This window comes from Pristiophorus japonicus, chromosome 14 (assembly GCF_044704955.1).
Source record: "Pristiophorus japonicus isolate sPriJap1 chromosome 14, sPriJap1.hap1, whole genome shotgun sequence".
Lineage (NCBI taxonomy): Eukaryota > Metazoa > Chordata > Chondrichthyes > Pristiophoridae > Pristiophorus > Pristiophorus japonicus.
The window spans coordinates 57,712,734-57,731,225 of record NC_091990.1 but is presented as its reverse complement, the minus strand read 5'-3'; the positions used below and the strand labels follow the sequence as shown (position 1 = coordinate 57,731,225).

The following is an 18,492-nucleotide window of genomic DNA, read 5'->3' as shown; positions in this document are numbered from 1 at the left end:
AAGTGCACATCCAGGTACTTTTTAAATGTGATGAGGGTTTCTGCCTCTGCCACCCTTTCAGGCAGTGAGTTCCAGACACCCATCACCATCTGCGTGAAGAAATTTTCCCTCAAATCCCCTCTAAACCTTCTACTAATTACTTTAAATTTATGCCCACTGGTTGTTGACCCTTCTGCTAAGGAAATAGGCCCTTTCTAGCCACTATATCTAGGTTCCCTCATAATTTTATTCACCTCAATAAGGTCACCCCTCAGACTCCTCTGTTCCAAACAAATGCAGCCTATCTAATCTGTCCTCATAGCTAAGATTCTCCACTCCCGGCAACATCCTCTGTACCCTCTCCAGTGCAATCACGTCCTTTCTGTAATGCGGTGACCATCCAGTCAATGATATGGAGTAAATTTGGATTGACTGGGTCTGAGAAACAATGTATAGATATCTTGTCTGCCTTAAATACCCTGGTTTAATGACTTATCCCATCTAGAATACTGTGTATAGATTCATCATGGGATCATGGGAAGTATATTTTAGCCATGAGATGATTTGGGGGGGATGGGGAAGGGGACAACAGACAGGATTACAGGTGTCGGGAGTCTAAGCTATAAGGCAGAGTTAAGGAAGTTGGACTTATTCTCTTTGGAAAAGAGGAGACTTTGAGTTGACATAATGGAAGTGTTTTAAGATTTATGGGCGAATAATTGATCCAGTGTTCCACTTATGGCAAAGAGTCCAAAATCCGGGTGACTCAAGCTGAGGAGTTAAAAAAGGAAATCTTTAGACCCTTTTTTTTGAAGGATAGTAGATTAGAAGCAACCTTTGAAATGAATGGATAAATGGGTTCAAGTGACTTTAGATGTGCTTCTGGAGTGAGAGAGAGGCTGTTTTGCCATCAAGCAGCAAAGGCTGGGCCTGGTGACTCTTCCTGTTCTCATTCAGATCTCTGTCTCTCAAATGAGAAAATGGAATCCCGGTAAGAATAGCTTGTTAAAGTTCTCCTCAATGTTCTTGGCCAGATGTCCTTTCAGTTGCTCTGTGCAACTTCCAGTCGGCTCCTGTGGATTCTGAAACCGAGGAACTCACACAGTGGCTGTCAACAAAACACGTCAATCAAGGGACAATTGACAAGGTAAGAAGTATTGAGGTTTGTATAGAGTGTTATGGGCTTATAGTGGGAGGCAATTAGCTGAAGAAATGTTTACAGATGTTACAAATAGGGCCTGAAGGGCGGGTGGGAGGGGGTAGGAGTCGAGATGTTTTTTACAGAGAGAAAAAGACTTGGATTTATATAGCGCCTTTCACGCCCACCGGATATTTCAAAGTGCTTTACAGCCAATTAAGTACTTTTGGAGTGTAATCACTGCTGTAATGTGGGAAACGCAGCAGCCAATTTGAGCACAGCAAGCTCCCACAAACATCGATGTGATAATGATCAGATAATCTGTTTAATTGTTATGTTGATTGAGGGATAAATATTGGCCAGGGCACCGGGGATAACTATAACTCCCCTGCTCAACTTCGAAATAGTGCTGTGGGATCTTTTACGTCCACCTGAGAGGGCAGACGGGACCTGGGTTTCACGTCTCATCCGAAAGACAGCACCTTCGACAGTGCAGCACTGCCTCAGCACTGCACTGGAGAGTCAACTTAGATTTTTTTGTGCAAGTCCCTGGAATGGGACTTGAACCCACAACCTTCTGACTCAGAGGCGAGAGTACTTTCCACTGAACCAGGGCTGACACTTTTAGTGAGTTACCGAGCAAGTGTGTCAAGAGGGTATTATACAGAGGGCAGGAAGAGATAACAGATTACTGCCGGAGCTGGTTCGTTGAGCCTCGATCGAGGGAAGTGAACAATGAGACCAAGTTCCGCCTCGCATCGCTATCCAGCATGTGTAGGTGTTGAGGTTTGATTGCTGGGTGAGGCCTTGCTGGCTCTACCCTTACTATGGGGCATCTGGCGGTACCTGAGCATATTATCATCATCATAGGCAGTCCCTTGTATCGAGGATGACTTGCTTCCTCGCCAAAAAGGGATAAGTTCACAGGTGTTTCAATGAAGGACCTAATATTCCGGATCCCGAACTATATCCTGACGGGTGGAAGATGCCTTTTTTTAAATTTGTGGTGGCCATTGCACAGAGCGAGGTCTTGGTCCTGTGGCAAGGATTAACTAAGACGACTGGAGACCAGCTCTGCTGCACGGACCTAGTGCTCGCACATATCGCAGTGTGTGTTGTGCACATACATAATGAATGGCCACTCGCATGATGTACGGGAGCACTGGGCTTATCTGTCAAACTGTATCCTAACAGAATCAACGGCATTAGGCAAGAAGGGGAGATAACAAAAACATCTTACATTTATATAGCGCTTTTAACATAATAAAACATCCCAGGTGATTGAGGTGTTCAAAATCATGAGGGGTCTAGGCAGAGTAGATAGAGAGAAACTGTTTCCATTGGCAGAAGCGTCAAGAACCAGAGGTCACAGATTTAAGGTGATTGGCAAAATACCCAAAGGCGACATAAGAGAAAACTTTTTCACGCAGCGAGTGGTCAGGATCTGTAATGCACGGCCTGAAAGGGTGGTGGAGGCAGACTCAATCTCTGCTTTCGAGAGGGAGTTGGATAAATACCTGGAAGAAAACAGTGTGCAGGGGCTGTGGGGATAGGGCGGTGGAGTGGGACTAGCTGAAGTGCTCTTGCAAAGAGCTGGCATGGGCTCGACAGGCTGAATGGTCTATTTCTGTGCTGTCACCATTCTATGATTCACAGGAGCCTAATCAGGCAAAAATTGACACCGAGCCAAAGGAGACATTAGGACAGGTGACCAAAAGCCTGGTCAAAGTGGTAGGTTTTAAGGAGCGTCTTAAAGGATGAGAGAGAGGTAGAGAGATTAAATATTTAAGGAGCGAATCCCAGAGCTTGGGGCCTAGGCAGCTGAAGACGTGGCCTCCGATGATGGAGCGATTAAAATCGGAGATGCTCAACAGGCCAGAATTGGGGGAGCATAGTGTTCTCGGAGAATTGTAGAGCTGGAGGAGGTTACAGAGATAGGGAGGGGCAAGGCCATGGAGGGGTTTAAACACAAGGATGACAATTTTTTAAATTGAAAGCATTGCGGGACCGGGAGCCAATGTAGGTCAGCAAGCGCAAGGACTTTATGTGTGTTAGGATACAGGCAGCAAGGGGAAAAAAATTAACGAAGCACATGATAAATATTCAGCAAGGTTAGAAATTGGAAAAAAAACCCTCATGGGCATGGAGAATATATTCCGAGCACAAGATCTGGGCTAACACTCCAGATGTCTGCAGTTTTATTTACGCATTGCAAAGGATCAGCAATGTTTGCATCAAAGATGTTTCTACACAAATTTAAATATTGCCCCTGTAGTTCCAAAGGGGTTTTCAGTTTAATTTAAATGCACATCATTCCACCTAAAGGAGGAGGTTTGTTCTCACTGATAGGGGTCTCCTGATGCCCAGCTGTGCTCAATGGCCATACAACAACAACAAGTATTTACATAGCGCCTTTAATGTAATAAAACATCCCAAGGCGCTTCACAGAAGTGTTATAACAAAAAACAAATAAATTTGACACAGCCACATAAGGAGAAATTACGGCAGATGACCAAAAGCTTAGTCAGAGGTAGGTTTTAAGGAACGTCTTAAAGGAAGAAAGAGAGGCGGGGAGGTTTAGGGAGGGAGTTCCAGAGCTTGGGGCCCAGGCATCTGAAGGCACGACCACCAACGGTTGAGTGATTATAATCAGGGATACTCAAGAGGGCAGAATTAGAGGAGCGCAGACATCTCGGGGGTTTGTGGGGTTGAAGGAGATTACAGAGATAGGGAGGGGTGAGGCTATAGAGGGAATTGTAAATAAGGATGAGAATTTTGAAATCGAGGCTTTGCTTAACCGGGAGCCAATGTAGGTCAGCGAGCACAGGGGTGGTGGGTGAGCGGGACTTGGTGCGAGTTAGGACACGAGCTGTTGAGTTTTGGATGACCTTAAGTTTACAAGTAGAATGTGTGAGGCCAGCCAGGAGTGTGTTGGTGTAGTCAAGTCTAGAAGTAACAAAGGCATGGATGAGGGTTTCAGCAGCGGATGAGCTGAGGCAAGGGCAGAGATGGGCAATGTTACGAAGGTGGAAATAGGCGGTTTTAGTTATGCTGCGGATATATGGCCGGCAGCTCATTTCAGGGTCAAATATGACACCTAGGTTGCGAACAGTCTGGTTCAGCCTCAGACAGATGCTAGAGAGAGGGATGGAGTCGGTGGCTAGGGAACGGAGTTTGTGGCGCAGATGATGGTGGGAACCAAAGACAATGGGCTCAATTTTCCCCAAAGCTTTTTTTTGGCATACTTGAAGAGTTACACCCGTTTTTTTGGGACCCAAGTATGACAAAAAAAAATGTTCCAAGTTTCCCTGTTTGATTTCATTTTGGCGCAGCCTAGCCTGTCCTTTAGTTTCGGGGGTGGAGCCTTGATCTGCGCCAAAAAGATCAGATTGCCACGGTATCCAGGGACACAATATGGGCTGAGGCTGGAAAGTGAAACATACAGCCAGCTCGCAACCTGCACAAGCACATTAAATATTGCAGCAACTTACCTCCATTAAATTATTAAAGTCCCCATCCCAATGCCAGTGCCCATCCTGTTCTTATCCCAGGCTGAAGGGACTCCCGGACCGCTTCCCAACACCCAGCCCTGGCCGAGTGGTATCCTCCCTCCCGGTCCCGCACCTAGCCCTGGCCAAGTGGCCTTCCGGTCCGCTCCCCCCACCTATCCCTGGCCTCCTCCCTCCCAGACCCTGCACCTAACTCTACCCGAATCAGCACTAACTGAGTTACGCTGGTGCAAATCGATTGGGAAAACGTGTTTGTTTTAACTTAGCCTAAAAAAGTGGCCTGTGCCAAAAAAACGGCACAAATCACTGAGGAAAATTGAGCCCAATGGTTTCGGTCTTCCCAATATTTAATTGGAGAAAATTTCTGCTCCTCCAGTACTGAATGTCGGACAAGCAGTCTGACAATTTAGACACCGTGGCGGGGTCGAGAGAAGTGCTAGTGTGGTAGAGATGGGTGTTGTCAGCATATATGTGGAAACTGATGCCATGTTTTCGGATGATGTCGCCAAGGGGCAACATAAAGGTGAGAAATAGGAGGGGGCCAGGGTTAGATCCTTGGGGGACACCAGAGGTAATGATGCGAGAGTGGGAAGAGAAGCCATTGCAGGTGATTTTCTGGCTACGATTAGTTAGGTAAGAATACAGACCTGGAATATGCCAGGTTTGATGTCCGGTCGGTGCTGATCTGAGCTGGGGCAGCAGTTACTGCAACTTACCCTATGGAAAATCCCCAGCGCGTCTAATTGGAGGAAATGGGTTTCCTGGATGTAAACGCTGGGACTGATGAGCAAGGTGTGTCTCAGGTGGGGAAGTCATTTGAAGAAGGTCCTATTTACCCAGTTCCATGGAGGCAATGGCTCTGTGCATTTTGTCGTTGGTTGGTGATAGCTCTGGTTGGGCTATGATTTCCTCTTCTAGTGGCAAGGTTGTCCACGGTAGTGAGTTACTGCACAACATAGACCCGAAGTTCCCCCAGGCTCAATTCTTGATCTAACTTACCCGATCTCAGGTAGGGTCACTGTTGAGCTCCTACATTTAGTTACTGATTTGAAAGATCAGCCAGAAGTCTCACTGCTGATTGCTGACCAGTGAGGTGTCACGTGAGGACGTGGTCGGGTTCAACTGCCCCTTGCCACTGGATCAAGATCTAGCTCTGTCAAGCCCGTGTGGTGGCTGATGTGCAATGGCCACCCCACCTTAAAATAATCCACGTACAGGCATCTTCCACCCTTCAGTATGTAGTTCGGGACCTAGAATGTCAGGTCCCTCATTGAAACACCTGTGAACTCATCCCTTTTTGGTGTGGAAGCGGGTCATCCTTGATACGAGGGTCTGCCTAATACTAATACAACTGTGATGGCCCTAAGAATGAATATCCATTGACGCTGCCTGCTTGGGTCAATACATGGAGAATGGTGATGTGTGGGGGTGGTTTAACCAGTGGACACTGGTGCTCAGGAAACCGCAGCCAAGCCAAGACTCAACACCCTTGGGAGCGAAGAGGAAGCAGGAGGAGGGCGGAGGGGGGGAGGCGGCGGGGGGGAAGTACATGGGCTCAGAATAAGCTGTGAGGTTACATGACACCAACATAATGTTAGCTCTCATGATGTCTGCTGTGTTAATGTTACAGATTGTCGCCAACGGTTACACACTGCAGAATCTTCTGACTGACGCAACAAGGGATGATTTGAAATACGCCCAAATAAGGTAACTGGGATTCTGCCTTCAGTTGTTTATCCTGAATTGCAGTTTCATTTCAGGTCAGCCGTGGCTCAGTGGGTAGCACCCTCGCCTTGGAGTCCAGAGGTCGTGGATTCAAGTCCCACTCCAGAGACTTGAGCACAAAATCCAGGCTGGCACTCCAGTGCAGAACTGAGTGTTGCGTTGTCTGAGGTGCCATCTTTCAGACGAGGCGTTAAACCGAGGCTGCGTCTGTCTGTTCATGTTTATATAAAAGACTCCATGGCACTGTTGGAAGAAGAGCACCAATATTTATCCCTCAACCAACACCACCAAAAACAGATTATAAGAGCATAAGAAATAGGAGCAGAAGTAGGCCATATGGCCCCTCGAGCCTGCTCCACCATTTAATACGATCATGGCTGATCTGATCATGGACTCAGGTCCGCTCCCCATAACCCCTTATCAGTTAAGAAACTGTCTATTTCTGTCTTAAATTTATTCAATGTCACAGCTTCCACAGCTCTCTGAGGCAGCGAATTCCACAGATTTACCACCCTCTGAGAGAAGAAATTCCTCCTCATCTCTGTTTTAAAAGAGTGGCCCCTTATTCTAAGATCATGCCCTCTAGTTCTAGTCTCCCCTATCAGTCCAAACATCCTCTCTGCATCCACCTTGTTAAGCCCCCTCATAATCTTATACGTTTCGATAAGATCACCTCTCATTCTTCTGAATTCCAATGAGTAGATGCCCAACCTCCTCAGCCTTTCCTCGTAAGTCAACCCCCTCATCTCCGGAATCAACCGAGTGAACCTTCTCTGAATTGTCTCCAAAGCAAGTATATCCTTTCATAAATATGGAAACCAAAACTGCGCGCAGTATTCCAGGTGTGGCTCATTTATCTCATTGCTGTTTGTGGAATCTTGCTGTGTGCAAATTGGCTGCCATGCTTCCTACATGACAACATTGCCAAAAGTAATTAATTGATTGTAAAGCGATTTGCGGCATCCTGAGGTGCTATATAAATGCAGTTCTTTTTTTTCATTGTGTGTCACAAACCATTCCCTCAACATTGTGAACTCACAGGAAGTGCTGAGGGTGAAATCGGTCTTCTGTGTTGGCGTAAAACGGGCACTAGTGACCAGCAGCCCGTGTCACACCGCACCCATTGACTTAGATGGAAAGGGAAATCGGGCGTAATGGAAATCGGGCAACTGATTCGCTGTTGCCCAGTTTGCGCTAACGTGGGAAACCAATTTTGCCCTCCGTACCTCAGTGTTAGCTGTAGCAGCTGGATGGTCTCTCCTTGGGCACTGGTATAGTTTTACACTGACCCACATACCAAATTCTCAGGCTCAATCCACTGCTTGCTCTGAATGTGTCCCAAATACTAAGCGACCTGAAGCAGTTTGACATTATTCCCCCAGAACCTGAAGGTTTAACACACAGAAGGTATAGCTTGGACCTAAGAGGGGATTTATTCTCAACTTTTGTTCCTGGTGCATTACTGGATAGAGAGGTGGGCCTTGCTAGCGGGGTCATTGTTTCCGTCAGGAAATCAAACTCATAAAATCAGCCCTGGGTCTCAGAAGTGCAGGCAGTAGCGAGGCCTGGAAGGTGAGCACCTGACCAGGTGCCTTGGGACCCCTTCAGGCAGGCTTCAACCTGGGTGCAGATCTTACTGAATGGAGTCTCCTTTGCCTCGTGGTTGAAAGCTCACCAGTTACCTTCTTCAGCCTTGAGAACCTGTAATTGTCCTTTCCAAGATTTCAAGACGATTCTCTTTGAATTTGCCCCAATTCTTTTCTCCAATTTTTTTCCCGAAGGAGCAGACTGCCACTGAGGTTCAGTTGGCACCGATCGCCCTCTGCCATCTCACCCAAATTGGTATCCTTCCTGAGTGAGCCAAGCCTGATCCTGCCAACACCTGAGATCAGTTAGCTCGGCACAGTCAGTATTGGAGCCAGGGGCTGGTTCAATGCCGCTCTGCCCCCCTTGTGTGCTCTGCCCCCCTTGTGTGCTCTGCCCATCCCGTGTGCTCTGCCCACCCCCTGTGCTCTGCCCACCCCGTGTACTCTGCCCACTGCACGTACACCAACAACAGCACACACACCATTTGTACACCACCAACGTCACACACACCACTTGTACACCACGTGTACACCACTTGTACATCACGAACTGCCTGCACGCTACTTGTAAAGCACTTGTATACCATGCACTGTAGTTACCCACAGTGCCCTCATTGAACCTTTGTACCAACTTGTGTTCCTTTTCCGGCCCAGTTTTTCTCACTCCCTCTGTTCCTGAAGCTGTGGACTCCGTGTCCGGTACCTCGCCCTTCATACATGTGTAAATGTTGACAGTCGATGAATTATTTGACCATGGGGAGGAGAGCATGTAGCCAATTCCTTAGCCAGCGTTCACACACATGCGTCCATCAGGAATGTTCCCCTCCCTAGCCCAGGGATGCCAATTACACACAGCTCACCTTCCTGAGGTCAGCTAAATGGGCACCGACCAGGGACATCAGACCTGGAAGCTTTCTGATCTGCATGGCTCAATACTGTACCACATGGTACACCTGTCAACTGAGGCCTTGGTGAAACCACGCAGTGGCACCTTAGGAAGGTCACCTGTCCCCGACCCTCACGTGTAATCCAAGACATAGGTGGCTACTCCGTCAATAGTTAGCCCTTCATTTCATGAGTTACAACATCCCATTGTATCTCCTCAACCGAGACTCTGCATTCGACGCGAGTGTCCTGGACTCCATCCCGCGGCATGCTACCCGCCACCATCTCAGCACAACCCCAGCCTGGCACAAGAAAGAAAAGGCCATCCGACAACTGAAAAACAACGAGGCCTCAAGAGCAGATGGAATCCCCGCCGAAGCACTAAAACATGGCGGAGAAGCACTTTTGGCGCGAATACACAATCTCATTTCTCTCATCTGGAAGGAGGAGAGCAAGCCAGGGGACCTCAGAGACGCAGTAATCGTGACATCTCCAAGAAAGGCGACAAGTTCAATTGCGGTAACGACAGAGGAATTTCCCTGCATGTCGTCCGCATGCCTGACACGATACTCCCAAAACAAGCGCTCTACTCAGAGCTCCAACACGGCAAGCGAGCCCAAGTTGGGCAGAGGAAATGCTTCAAGGACACCCTCAAAGCCTTCCTGAAAAAGTGCAGCATCCCCATCGACACCTGGGAATCCCTGGCCCAAGACCGCTCAAAGTGGAGGAAAAGCATCTGGGAAGGCCTCGAGCACTTCTAGTCTCTTCGCTGAGAGCAAGCTGAAGCCAAGCGCAAACAGCAGAAGGAGCTTGCGGCAACCCAGGCTCCCCACCCACCCGTTCCGCCAACCACCGTCTGCCCCACCTGTGGCAGAGACCGTAGGCCCTGCATAGAACTCATCAGTCACCTGAGAACTCATTTTTAGTGTGGAAGCAAGTCATCCTCGACTCCGAGGGACACCCTAAGAAGAAGTATACTCAGAGCAAGAGACACAAACACATAGTGGGGGGAGGGGAGACATGAGAGACATTCCTGGGATTCAAAGCCGGGTCGAGGCCCCACAATCTATGACACACACTGGTCCTATCCCTAACCCGAACCCTCAACCCCAAGTGGGTGCGCCCATGCTCAAAACCATTATGAAAGGAGGTGAAATGTGAGTTCACGGACATTGTTAATATGTTTGGACTGTTTCTTGAGCCACGGGGCACTTTGCTCCCGCTGATACTGATTGCCCTTGTTTCTCTGTGAATTTCACTTTGGTTCCCTTTGATTACGAAGCAGCCCAGAAGCTGAGGATTTCACAGAGGTAGTGTAATGACATGACTGGCTGTTCCCCAAACAGCGTGCGTGGGTTGTTATTAAACGCCGTGCTGTGTTAAGTGATGTGGTAATTCTTTGGCCTTTGTTGTCTCAGATTAGCAGGTCTGCATGCTGAGAAGATTGCTGGGCAAGTCTTATATTACTGGGTCAGCAAATTTACAGAATGTTTGGGATATTAAATGCTAAAGAGCTGTGTGTGTGTGCGTTTAACAATGTATGTTTGATAATACATGTTTGTGGGTGTGTGCGTGTGTATCTACTCTTCATTCAAAGTTGCCAGAATCAGATTATCTGTTAATTCAAATTGAAATTCTGCAATAAAGCCCCTCCTGTGCTGTTTTATTTAAATTGCTTAATCGGTGCATATATGAGTGTAAAAGAAAGAAAGGCTTGTATTCATTTTGTGCCTTTCATGATCTCAGGATGTCTCAAAGTGTTTTACAATCAATGAAATACTTTTGAAGTGTAGTGATGGTTGTAATGTAGGAAATGCAGCAGCCAATATGCTCACAGCAAGCTCTCACAACCAGCAGTGTGATAATGACTGGGTTTTTTTCAGTGTTAGTTGAAGGATAACTATTGGCCAGGGCACCAGTAGAAGTCCTCTGCTCTTCTTAGAATATGTCCACCTGAGAAGGCAAACAGGGCCTCGGTTTAATGGCTCGCCTGAAAGACGGCTCCTCCGACAGTGCAGCGCTCCATCAGAACAGCACTGTTGGCATTTTGTGCTCAAGTTTCTGGAGTGGAACTTGAACAAACAACCATCTGACTCCAAGGCGGGCGTGCGACCCACTGAGGCTGACACCATATGTGTTGATATGTATAAATACACAATACCTCAAGGATAGTGGGCCTTCACAGCCTCCCAGCTGTGGTACTGAAGACCTGTGCGCTAGAGAAATCTGCTCCCTTAGACAAGCTACGAAACTGGCATCTGCCCAACAATGTGGAAGACCGCTCAGGCATCTCCTATCCACAAAACACTGGATGATCAGTCTAACCTGCACAATTACTGCCCTCGCAGCCTCCTGTCAATCATCGGTGAAGTACAGAAATGGGTCACACACCGTGATTTGGACACGTATCACTGTTCCTTCATTGTCACTGGGGCAGTATCCTGCAAGCCCCAACTGATCACCACCATGGAAGCCCCGACATCACAAGGGCGGCAGCAGTTCAAGGAGAAGGCCCACCTGCACCTTCTCAAGGATGGGCAATAAATGTTGGCCTTGCCCAGAACACCCCACACTGCGTAGAGCGGGCGCATTCATGCAAAAGCTACACGCGGAGTGAAGTATAACATGGCTAGGGGAGGCCCAGGTTACTCAACTAGGACTCGTGTCTATTTACTGCTGGCTCAGAGTTACTGGTTTGTTTATTTTACGAGACATTGCAGAATCACGTGGCTAAAGACTGGTATTCCTGAGTGTGTATTTTAGATCAAGCCATCGTTACGTGTACTAATTAACACAAAATTCAGAATTAATGACAGTCAAACGGCTGCAGAGATTGTAGATTGACGCGCGCATTGCAAGGGTGAACCAGAATAAGCTAGACTTACTGAATCCCTGGTTGCAGTATAAGGAGTAATTGTGAGATTGCAGTGTTTGAAACAGTGCATGGGATAATAAGTCAACCATATCTCAATTTAGTAACAAATAGATTAAAATCCTGACTAAGTTTGCGAGGTAGTCAGACTGTTGTGTTAATTTTCAAACAGTGTCCAGCAGTGGCATGAGCTGCAGAGGCCGTGGGTGGGAGGGGCGTGTTGGGACTTAATGACGGGTTACCGCACTTAACTATGTGTTGACCAACTGTTTGAACTGCCCGAAATGGCCGGCCAACTTAGTACAGTTTAAGTGTCTTTGTACTTGATGCCTGTGATGATGGCGAGTAGTCAGGGGCGATGTTCCCGCACGGCCACGCAGAGGTCTGTCGGTCCCTCATCGGCCGATCACCGGCTTTTAAACGGGCAAAACCGTGCATACGTGGAAAGTTGAATGGGCCGCGCAGCCACTTAAAGGGACAGTGCGCCCCCCAAAAATGAGAGGGAACATTGGCCAGCGCCACTTTCCCGATGTAGACGGTTGCCCAGGATCCGCGGGAACTGTAATAAAATATGTAACGGTCCAGAATTTGCAGCGATAGTACCGGCGAGTGTAATCCACCCGCTGTTATTAGTGTGTAAATAACCCAGCAACTTGTGGCAGGCAAGAGCTACCCTGTGAGCTTCATAATCGCCACGTTGCTGGATGATTCACGCTGCTCCGCCATTAGCCTCGTGACAACGGGAACTCATCCTCAACGCCCCGTGAATTCCAAGAAACTGCTGCATTTGCGGCGTTAAAACAAATTAAACTCGCCACAGAAAGTTAGGGCTGATAATCAACAACAACAACAACAACAACAGGGAGGGGCGAGGCCATGGAGGGATTTGAAAATAAGGATATAACAGAGTAAATACCCTTTCAATGAGGAGATTTATGTCCCGACAATGTCACTGAACCGCTCCGGCCCAGAATGGGAACAACTGAAACTGTGGAGTCTCCGTCATTAAATCTCATTGGTTAAGGAGATGGATTGTTGGTCCCATCACTCACTGAGGTCCCAGGTGCTTCGTTATCCCCCAACCCCCCCCTGTTGCCCCTCCAACTCCCCTTGTTGTCCCCCAAACCCCCGCCGTTACGCCCGCCCGCCATTACCCCCGCCCTATTACCACTGACCCCCATTACCCCCGCCCCCCATTACCCCGACCCCCGTTACCCCGACCCCATTACCCTCAACCCCATCCGCTGTTACCTCGCCCCCCCGTGACTCCCACCCCCATTGCCCATGCCCCCATTGCCTCCTGCCCCCCATTGCCCCCATTGCCCCCATCACCCCGTTGCACCCCATTGCCCCCACGTTGCCCCTGCCCCCCCATTGCCCCACCGTTGCCCCCCGCCCCTCCATTGCCCCTGCCCCCCCAGAGGCCCCCGCCCTCACTCCCTGTTGCATTCGCCCCCCGTTATCAGCTCACACTTCCAGCAAAACATTTCTTGAACTGAAGGGTGCAGAAAAAAGTCTAACTAACGAAGCCCCACTGCAGCAAGCTCTGGGCCAATGTGTGTGTATTTATATATAAAAATATGTGTGTGTGCACGTAAGAGAGGCAGCACTGTGCATTTACGTGAAATGTGACCCATCTTGGCAGTCACTAAAAGGCTTTGTTTCTGTGTTAGGGGTGGAATGTTGTGCAGACTCTGGGCTGTGATCAGTGCCCACAGGAAGATGGAGAGTGAGCAGTAGGCCCAGATCACCCACCACTCCGACGTGCTGTGTTTTCGAAAGGCAGATGGCGTCGAACACCAGGGTCGGACTTAACATCACAATACCTAACTGAGAGAGAGATGCCGGCAGAGGCTTGCACTATGGGAACACGGCCTGCTCGGTAACAGCAGTGAAGAGACCGAGGCAGGGGCTGCACACTGCCTCCCATCGCTGGCAATGGTGCAGACAAGACTGCTGCAGGTTTAACACTTCGAACTGCAGCCACTTCAGACCCAATTGTGCAAAGTCAGACAGCTGACAACGATTGATTCGATGTTCACAACTGACACACTGTGATGTTCACGACTGATTTGATGTCCACGATTGACTCTCAATTCGATGTTCACGACTGACTCTCAATTCGATGTTCACGACTGACACTCGATTCGATGTTCACGATTGACTCTCGATTTAATGTTCACGACTGACACTCAATTCGATGTTCACGACTGACACTGTGATGTTCACGACTGATTTAATGTCCACAATTGGTACGCGTGTGTACAACGGTACGATTGTTTACATAGCAAGTAACCAGTCGGGCCACAGGGCCACAGAGTGGGCTGGACACACAGGCAGGACCTGACCTGGGCTGGAACGTTCCACTTGTTCCCAAATCCCGACGGATTCTCCCTATTGCCGTCCCACATTAGGGAGGGTGAACAGACACTTTATTCCCATTCAGTTTCAAAGGAAAACATTCCAGGAAATCTAAAACACATTCCAAGATCGGAATTCTCTGATTTCCTTGCGTCATGATTAGGTTTGCCAAGTCTGGTTGGATGTGTTTCTAGAGGTTTTCATGACCTCTAACTGGCCCTCCCAGTCAAACAGCCTCTTTCCTCATCCCCAACACCTTTCAACCTAATAAACAAAAGTGTTCAAAGAAAATGCAAAGAATACAATTGTATTTAATGGCCCTGTGATTGTTCTCCTGGGCTGCTCACAGCAGTGTCCAGGAAATCAATCTTCAATCTCTGGAGGCTGCAGGACAATCCGGGAGGGTAATAGAGGGAGATATGTCCACAGCAGTGACATTTATTATTTTAGAAAAATATATATGTACAAAAACAGTATATTAAAATATTTTATAAATTAATAACATTCTTTAATGATGTTGATCTAGATTCCTGACAAGCACTTGACTTGCAACTAGGATGATGGATTGTCTTTCATTTAAACTTACCCAACTCGGGATAACCCAACACAGACCAGAAGTGCATCCTTTGACACTTCCCAGTGTCCATGACCCAGAACCACACTGGGAAACGCACTTGCCAAACCGAGCCCCCAGGGGGAGCCTTCCCCAGCAATCCTGCTGCTGTTGTTTGCTGGGAGTCTGTAAGGTAGTGTATTGAGGGGTCGTCCAGTGGTTTTTATAAAGTACATCTGGAATGTTAAACCGCTTGTAGAGCTGGTAGCACCCCACAGCTGGAATTTGAATCCCGCACAAGATTATTTCAAGTCCTGAACCAAGTGAAGGCATGATCTTGCGTCATCGCACAATTAGAACATTAGCAGAGCTGGTCTCCAGTCATCTTGGTTAATCCTTGCCACATGACCAAGACCTAGCTCTATCAAGCCCGTGTGGTGGCTGATGTGCAACGAACACCACACGTTAAAAAAATCCACGCACAGGCATCTTCCACCCTTCAGGATCTGGAATATTAGGTCCTTTATTGAAATACCTGTGAACTCATCCCTTTTTAGCGTGGAAGCAAGTCATCCTCAAAACGAGGGGCTGCCTATGATGATGACATTTAAGGCTTTTTGCTCCACTTGCTGTTATCTGCACTCAGCTGGTGGTCAATCCATCTTCCAAAGGAAGCTGGAATTAGGTTGTCCTGCCCATTCAGACTGCTCTACCGCCTGGTTATTAGCCTTATCTTTTAGATTACTGTCCCTTTAATACTTTTATATGAACATAAGAGTAGGAGTAGGCCATTCAGCCTCTCGAACCTGTTCCACCATGCTATTCGATGGCGATTGATCTGTACCTCAACTCAACATTGTCCTGCCTTTGCTCCACAATCCCTCGATATCCTTACCTAACAAAATTCGCTCAATCTCAGACTTCAAAGTCCCAGCTGACCCCAGAATTCACAGCCTTTGGGGGAGGGAGTTCCAGATTTCCACTCCCCTTTGTGTGGAAAAAGTGCTTCCTGCTTTCACCCCCGTATGGTCCAGCTCAAATATTGGTTTTACCCCCTTGTTCTGGATTCCCCCACCAGAGCACATAGTCTCTCTTTATCCACCCTACGGAATCCTTTTAACATTTTAAGCACCTCAGTCAGATCTGTCCTCAGTCTTCCAAACTCAAGAGAATACAGGCCATGTTTATGCAACCCGTCTTCATAATTTAACCCTTTAAACCCCGGTATCATTCCGGTGAATCTGCACTGCAACCCTTCCAAGGTTGGTATATCCTTCCCGATGTGTCGAGCCCAGAACTGTATGCAGTATGCAAGATGGAATCAAACCTGTCCACCTTAAACATCACTTTCTTACTTTTGTATTTCAGCCCCATTGAGATACAGGCCAACATTCCATTAATCTTTTTCGTTGAACTCAGTACCCGTCCACCAGCTTTCAGTGGTTTGACTTCCCGAATAAATACCTGTTTCCCATCGAGCCTCCTCAAATGGGTCTAAATCCATGGCCTTCTAGGACACGGCCATCTACATTTTCACAACTCTTTCTGTAAAGGATTTTAATTTTCTCCGGGTTTTCTTCTAAACCGTTCCGTTTGAATGCCAACATTATCTTTGTCCCCTCTTTGTATCAGAGCAACCCAGTCGACTGGGCACAGTAAAGCTGACATACAGCAACACTGACCTGCCACTGTTGCCATCCTCTACATGGATGGCTGGCATCGAACCAATCTTCTTTCGATCCACTGACAATCAGCCTAGAATGATGCACAGCAAGGTCCCACAAGCAGTAATGAGATGAATTACCAATTACATTGTTTTAGTGATGTTGGTTGAAGGATAAATGTTGGCCAGGACATGAGGAAGGCTCCCCTACTCTTCTTCAAAATAGTGCCATGGGGCTTCAGATTGAGTAGATTGGGCTTGCATTCTCTGGCGTTTAGCAGGCTGAGAGGTGATCTCAATGAAACGTATAAAACTTTTAGAGGGCTTGAAAGGGTAGCTGCTAGGAGGATGTTTCCTCTGGCTGGAGAGCCTAGAACTAGGGGGCACAGTCTCAGGATAGGGATGGCCATTTAGGACTGAGATGAGGAGAAATTTCTTCAGTCAGAGGGTTGGAATTCTCTACCCCAGAGATCTGTAGATGTTCAGCCACTGAGTATATTCAAGACTGTGATCGATTGATTTTGGGACTCTAGGGGAATCAAGGGATATGGGAATCGGGTGGGAAAGTGGAGTTGATGTAGAAGATCAGCCATGATCTTATAGAATAGTGGAGCAGGCTCGAGGGGCCATATGGCCTACTCCTGCTCCTATCTCTTATGTTCAGTTAATGCCCAGTGCTTCCTTGTAGAGAAGTGTTGAAGTAGTGACTGCATCACCCCTCAACTTCAACTTTCAGTGTCAGCTGTAGCTCAGTGGATAGCACTCTAACCTGAATCAGAAGGTTGTGGGTTCAAGCCCCATTCCAGGCAACTGAGCACATAATCCAGGCTGACACTCCAGCGCAGTGCTGAGAGAGTGCTGCACTGTGGGAGGTGCCGTCTTTCAGATGAGACATCTCATGGCACTATTTTGAAGAAGAGCAGGGGTGCTCCTCCCCCTGTGTCCTGGCCAATATTATTTCCTCAGCCAACATCGCTGAAACAGTTTAATTGGTCATTTATCTCGTTACTGTTGGTGGGACTTTGCTGTGCACAAACTGACTGCCGTGTTTCACGACATTAGTGACAGCACTTCACAAAAAAGTACTTCATTGACTGTGAAGTGCTGTGGGACATCCTGAGGTCATGAAAGCTTGGATGTAAATGTAAGGTTTTTTTTCTCAAAAATAATAAATGTTAGTGTGGCTTAACTTTTCCTTTAAATGCTGTAAAAATATAAAATTTATCTTTTAAATATTTTGTTAAATAAAAGCTATTTTTCTTTACTTCAACATTCTGGCCTTTTATTTTCTAGCCAGTGTTAGAACACGAGCCACCATTTCAAATGGAGGCATTGCTGTGAGCTGGGCCTGTCTGCTCTCACACTGCAAAATGTTTTCTGAAATAAAAACACAAAATGCTGGAAATACTCAGCGGGTCAGGCAGCATCTGTGGAAAGGGAAACAAGAGTTAACGTTTCCGGTCGATGACCTTTTGTCAGAACTGGAAAAGTTAGAGAAAACTGGAAAAGTTGGGGCAAAGCAGCCCACTTGATTGGCACCGCATCCACCACCTTAAACATTCACTCCCTCCACCACCGGCGCACCGTGGCTGCAGTGTGTACCATCTACAAGATGTACTGCAGCAACTCGCCAAGGCTTCTTCGGCAGTAGCTCTCAAACCCACGACCTCTACCACCTAGAAGGACAAAGGCAGCAGGTGCATGGGAACACCACCACGTCCACATTCTCCTCCAAGTCACACACCATTCTGACTTAGAAATATATCAGCTGTTCCTTCGACGCTGGGTCAAAATCCTGGAACTCCCTCCCTAACAGCACTATGGGCTCAATTTTCCCCAAGCCCATTTTCTGGCGTATTGCCAGAGTTACGCAAGTTTTTCTAGGCCAGAAATACGGCAGAAATATTTTGCCAAAGTTCCCCCGATGTATAATTCGAATTTGGTGCCGCGCAGCGTGTCCAGTCGCCTCGGGGGGTGGAGCCTGCTGTCTGCGCCAAGAAACTATGCTGCACCTTCTGCATATGCGCGGGAAAAAAAGTTACGTTTTTTGACGTCGTTCCAATGGACGCGCATGCTTAGTGCAATCGTCCACTTTTAAAGAGCCAGTTGTGTGTGTTACAAGTGCTGCGTGAGAGCATTAGAAAAATCGCAGCTGCAGCTGTACAAGATGCAACAGGGTGCAAGAACTAAGAACTTCTTACAGGAAGTGGTGGAGGCACTA

The 18,492-nt window shown here is 47.7% G+C and overlaps 1 protein-coding gene across 1 annotated transcript in view; it reads left to right on the top strand.

Annotated features, from left to right (window-relative positions):
- Positions 1-17,535, top strand: part of LOC139279920 (mitogen-activated protein kinase kinase kinase 5-like) — a 241,117-nt gene extending 223,582 nt beyond the window's left edge. Inside the window, exons 27-29 of the mRNA XM_070899242.1 lie at positions 1,014-1,126; positions 6,257-6,333; positions 13,368-17,535. Coding sequence (XP_070755343.1) covers positions 1,014-1,126; positions 6,257-6,333; positions 13,368-13,434 — 257 coding nt within the window. The 3' untranslated portion in view covers positions 13,435-17,535. The remainder of the gene's footprint in view (positions 1-1,013; positions 1,127-6,256; positions 6,334-13,367) is intronic.
- The last annotated feature ends 957 nt before the right edge of the window (positions 17,536-18,492 follow it).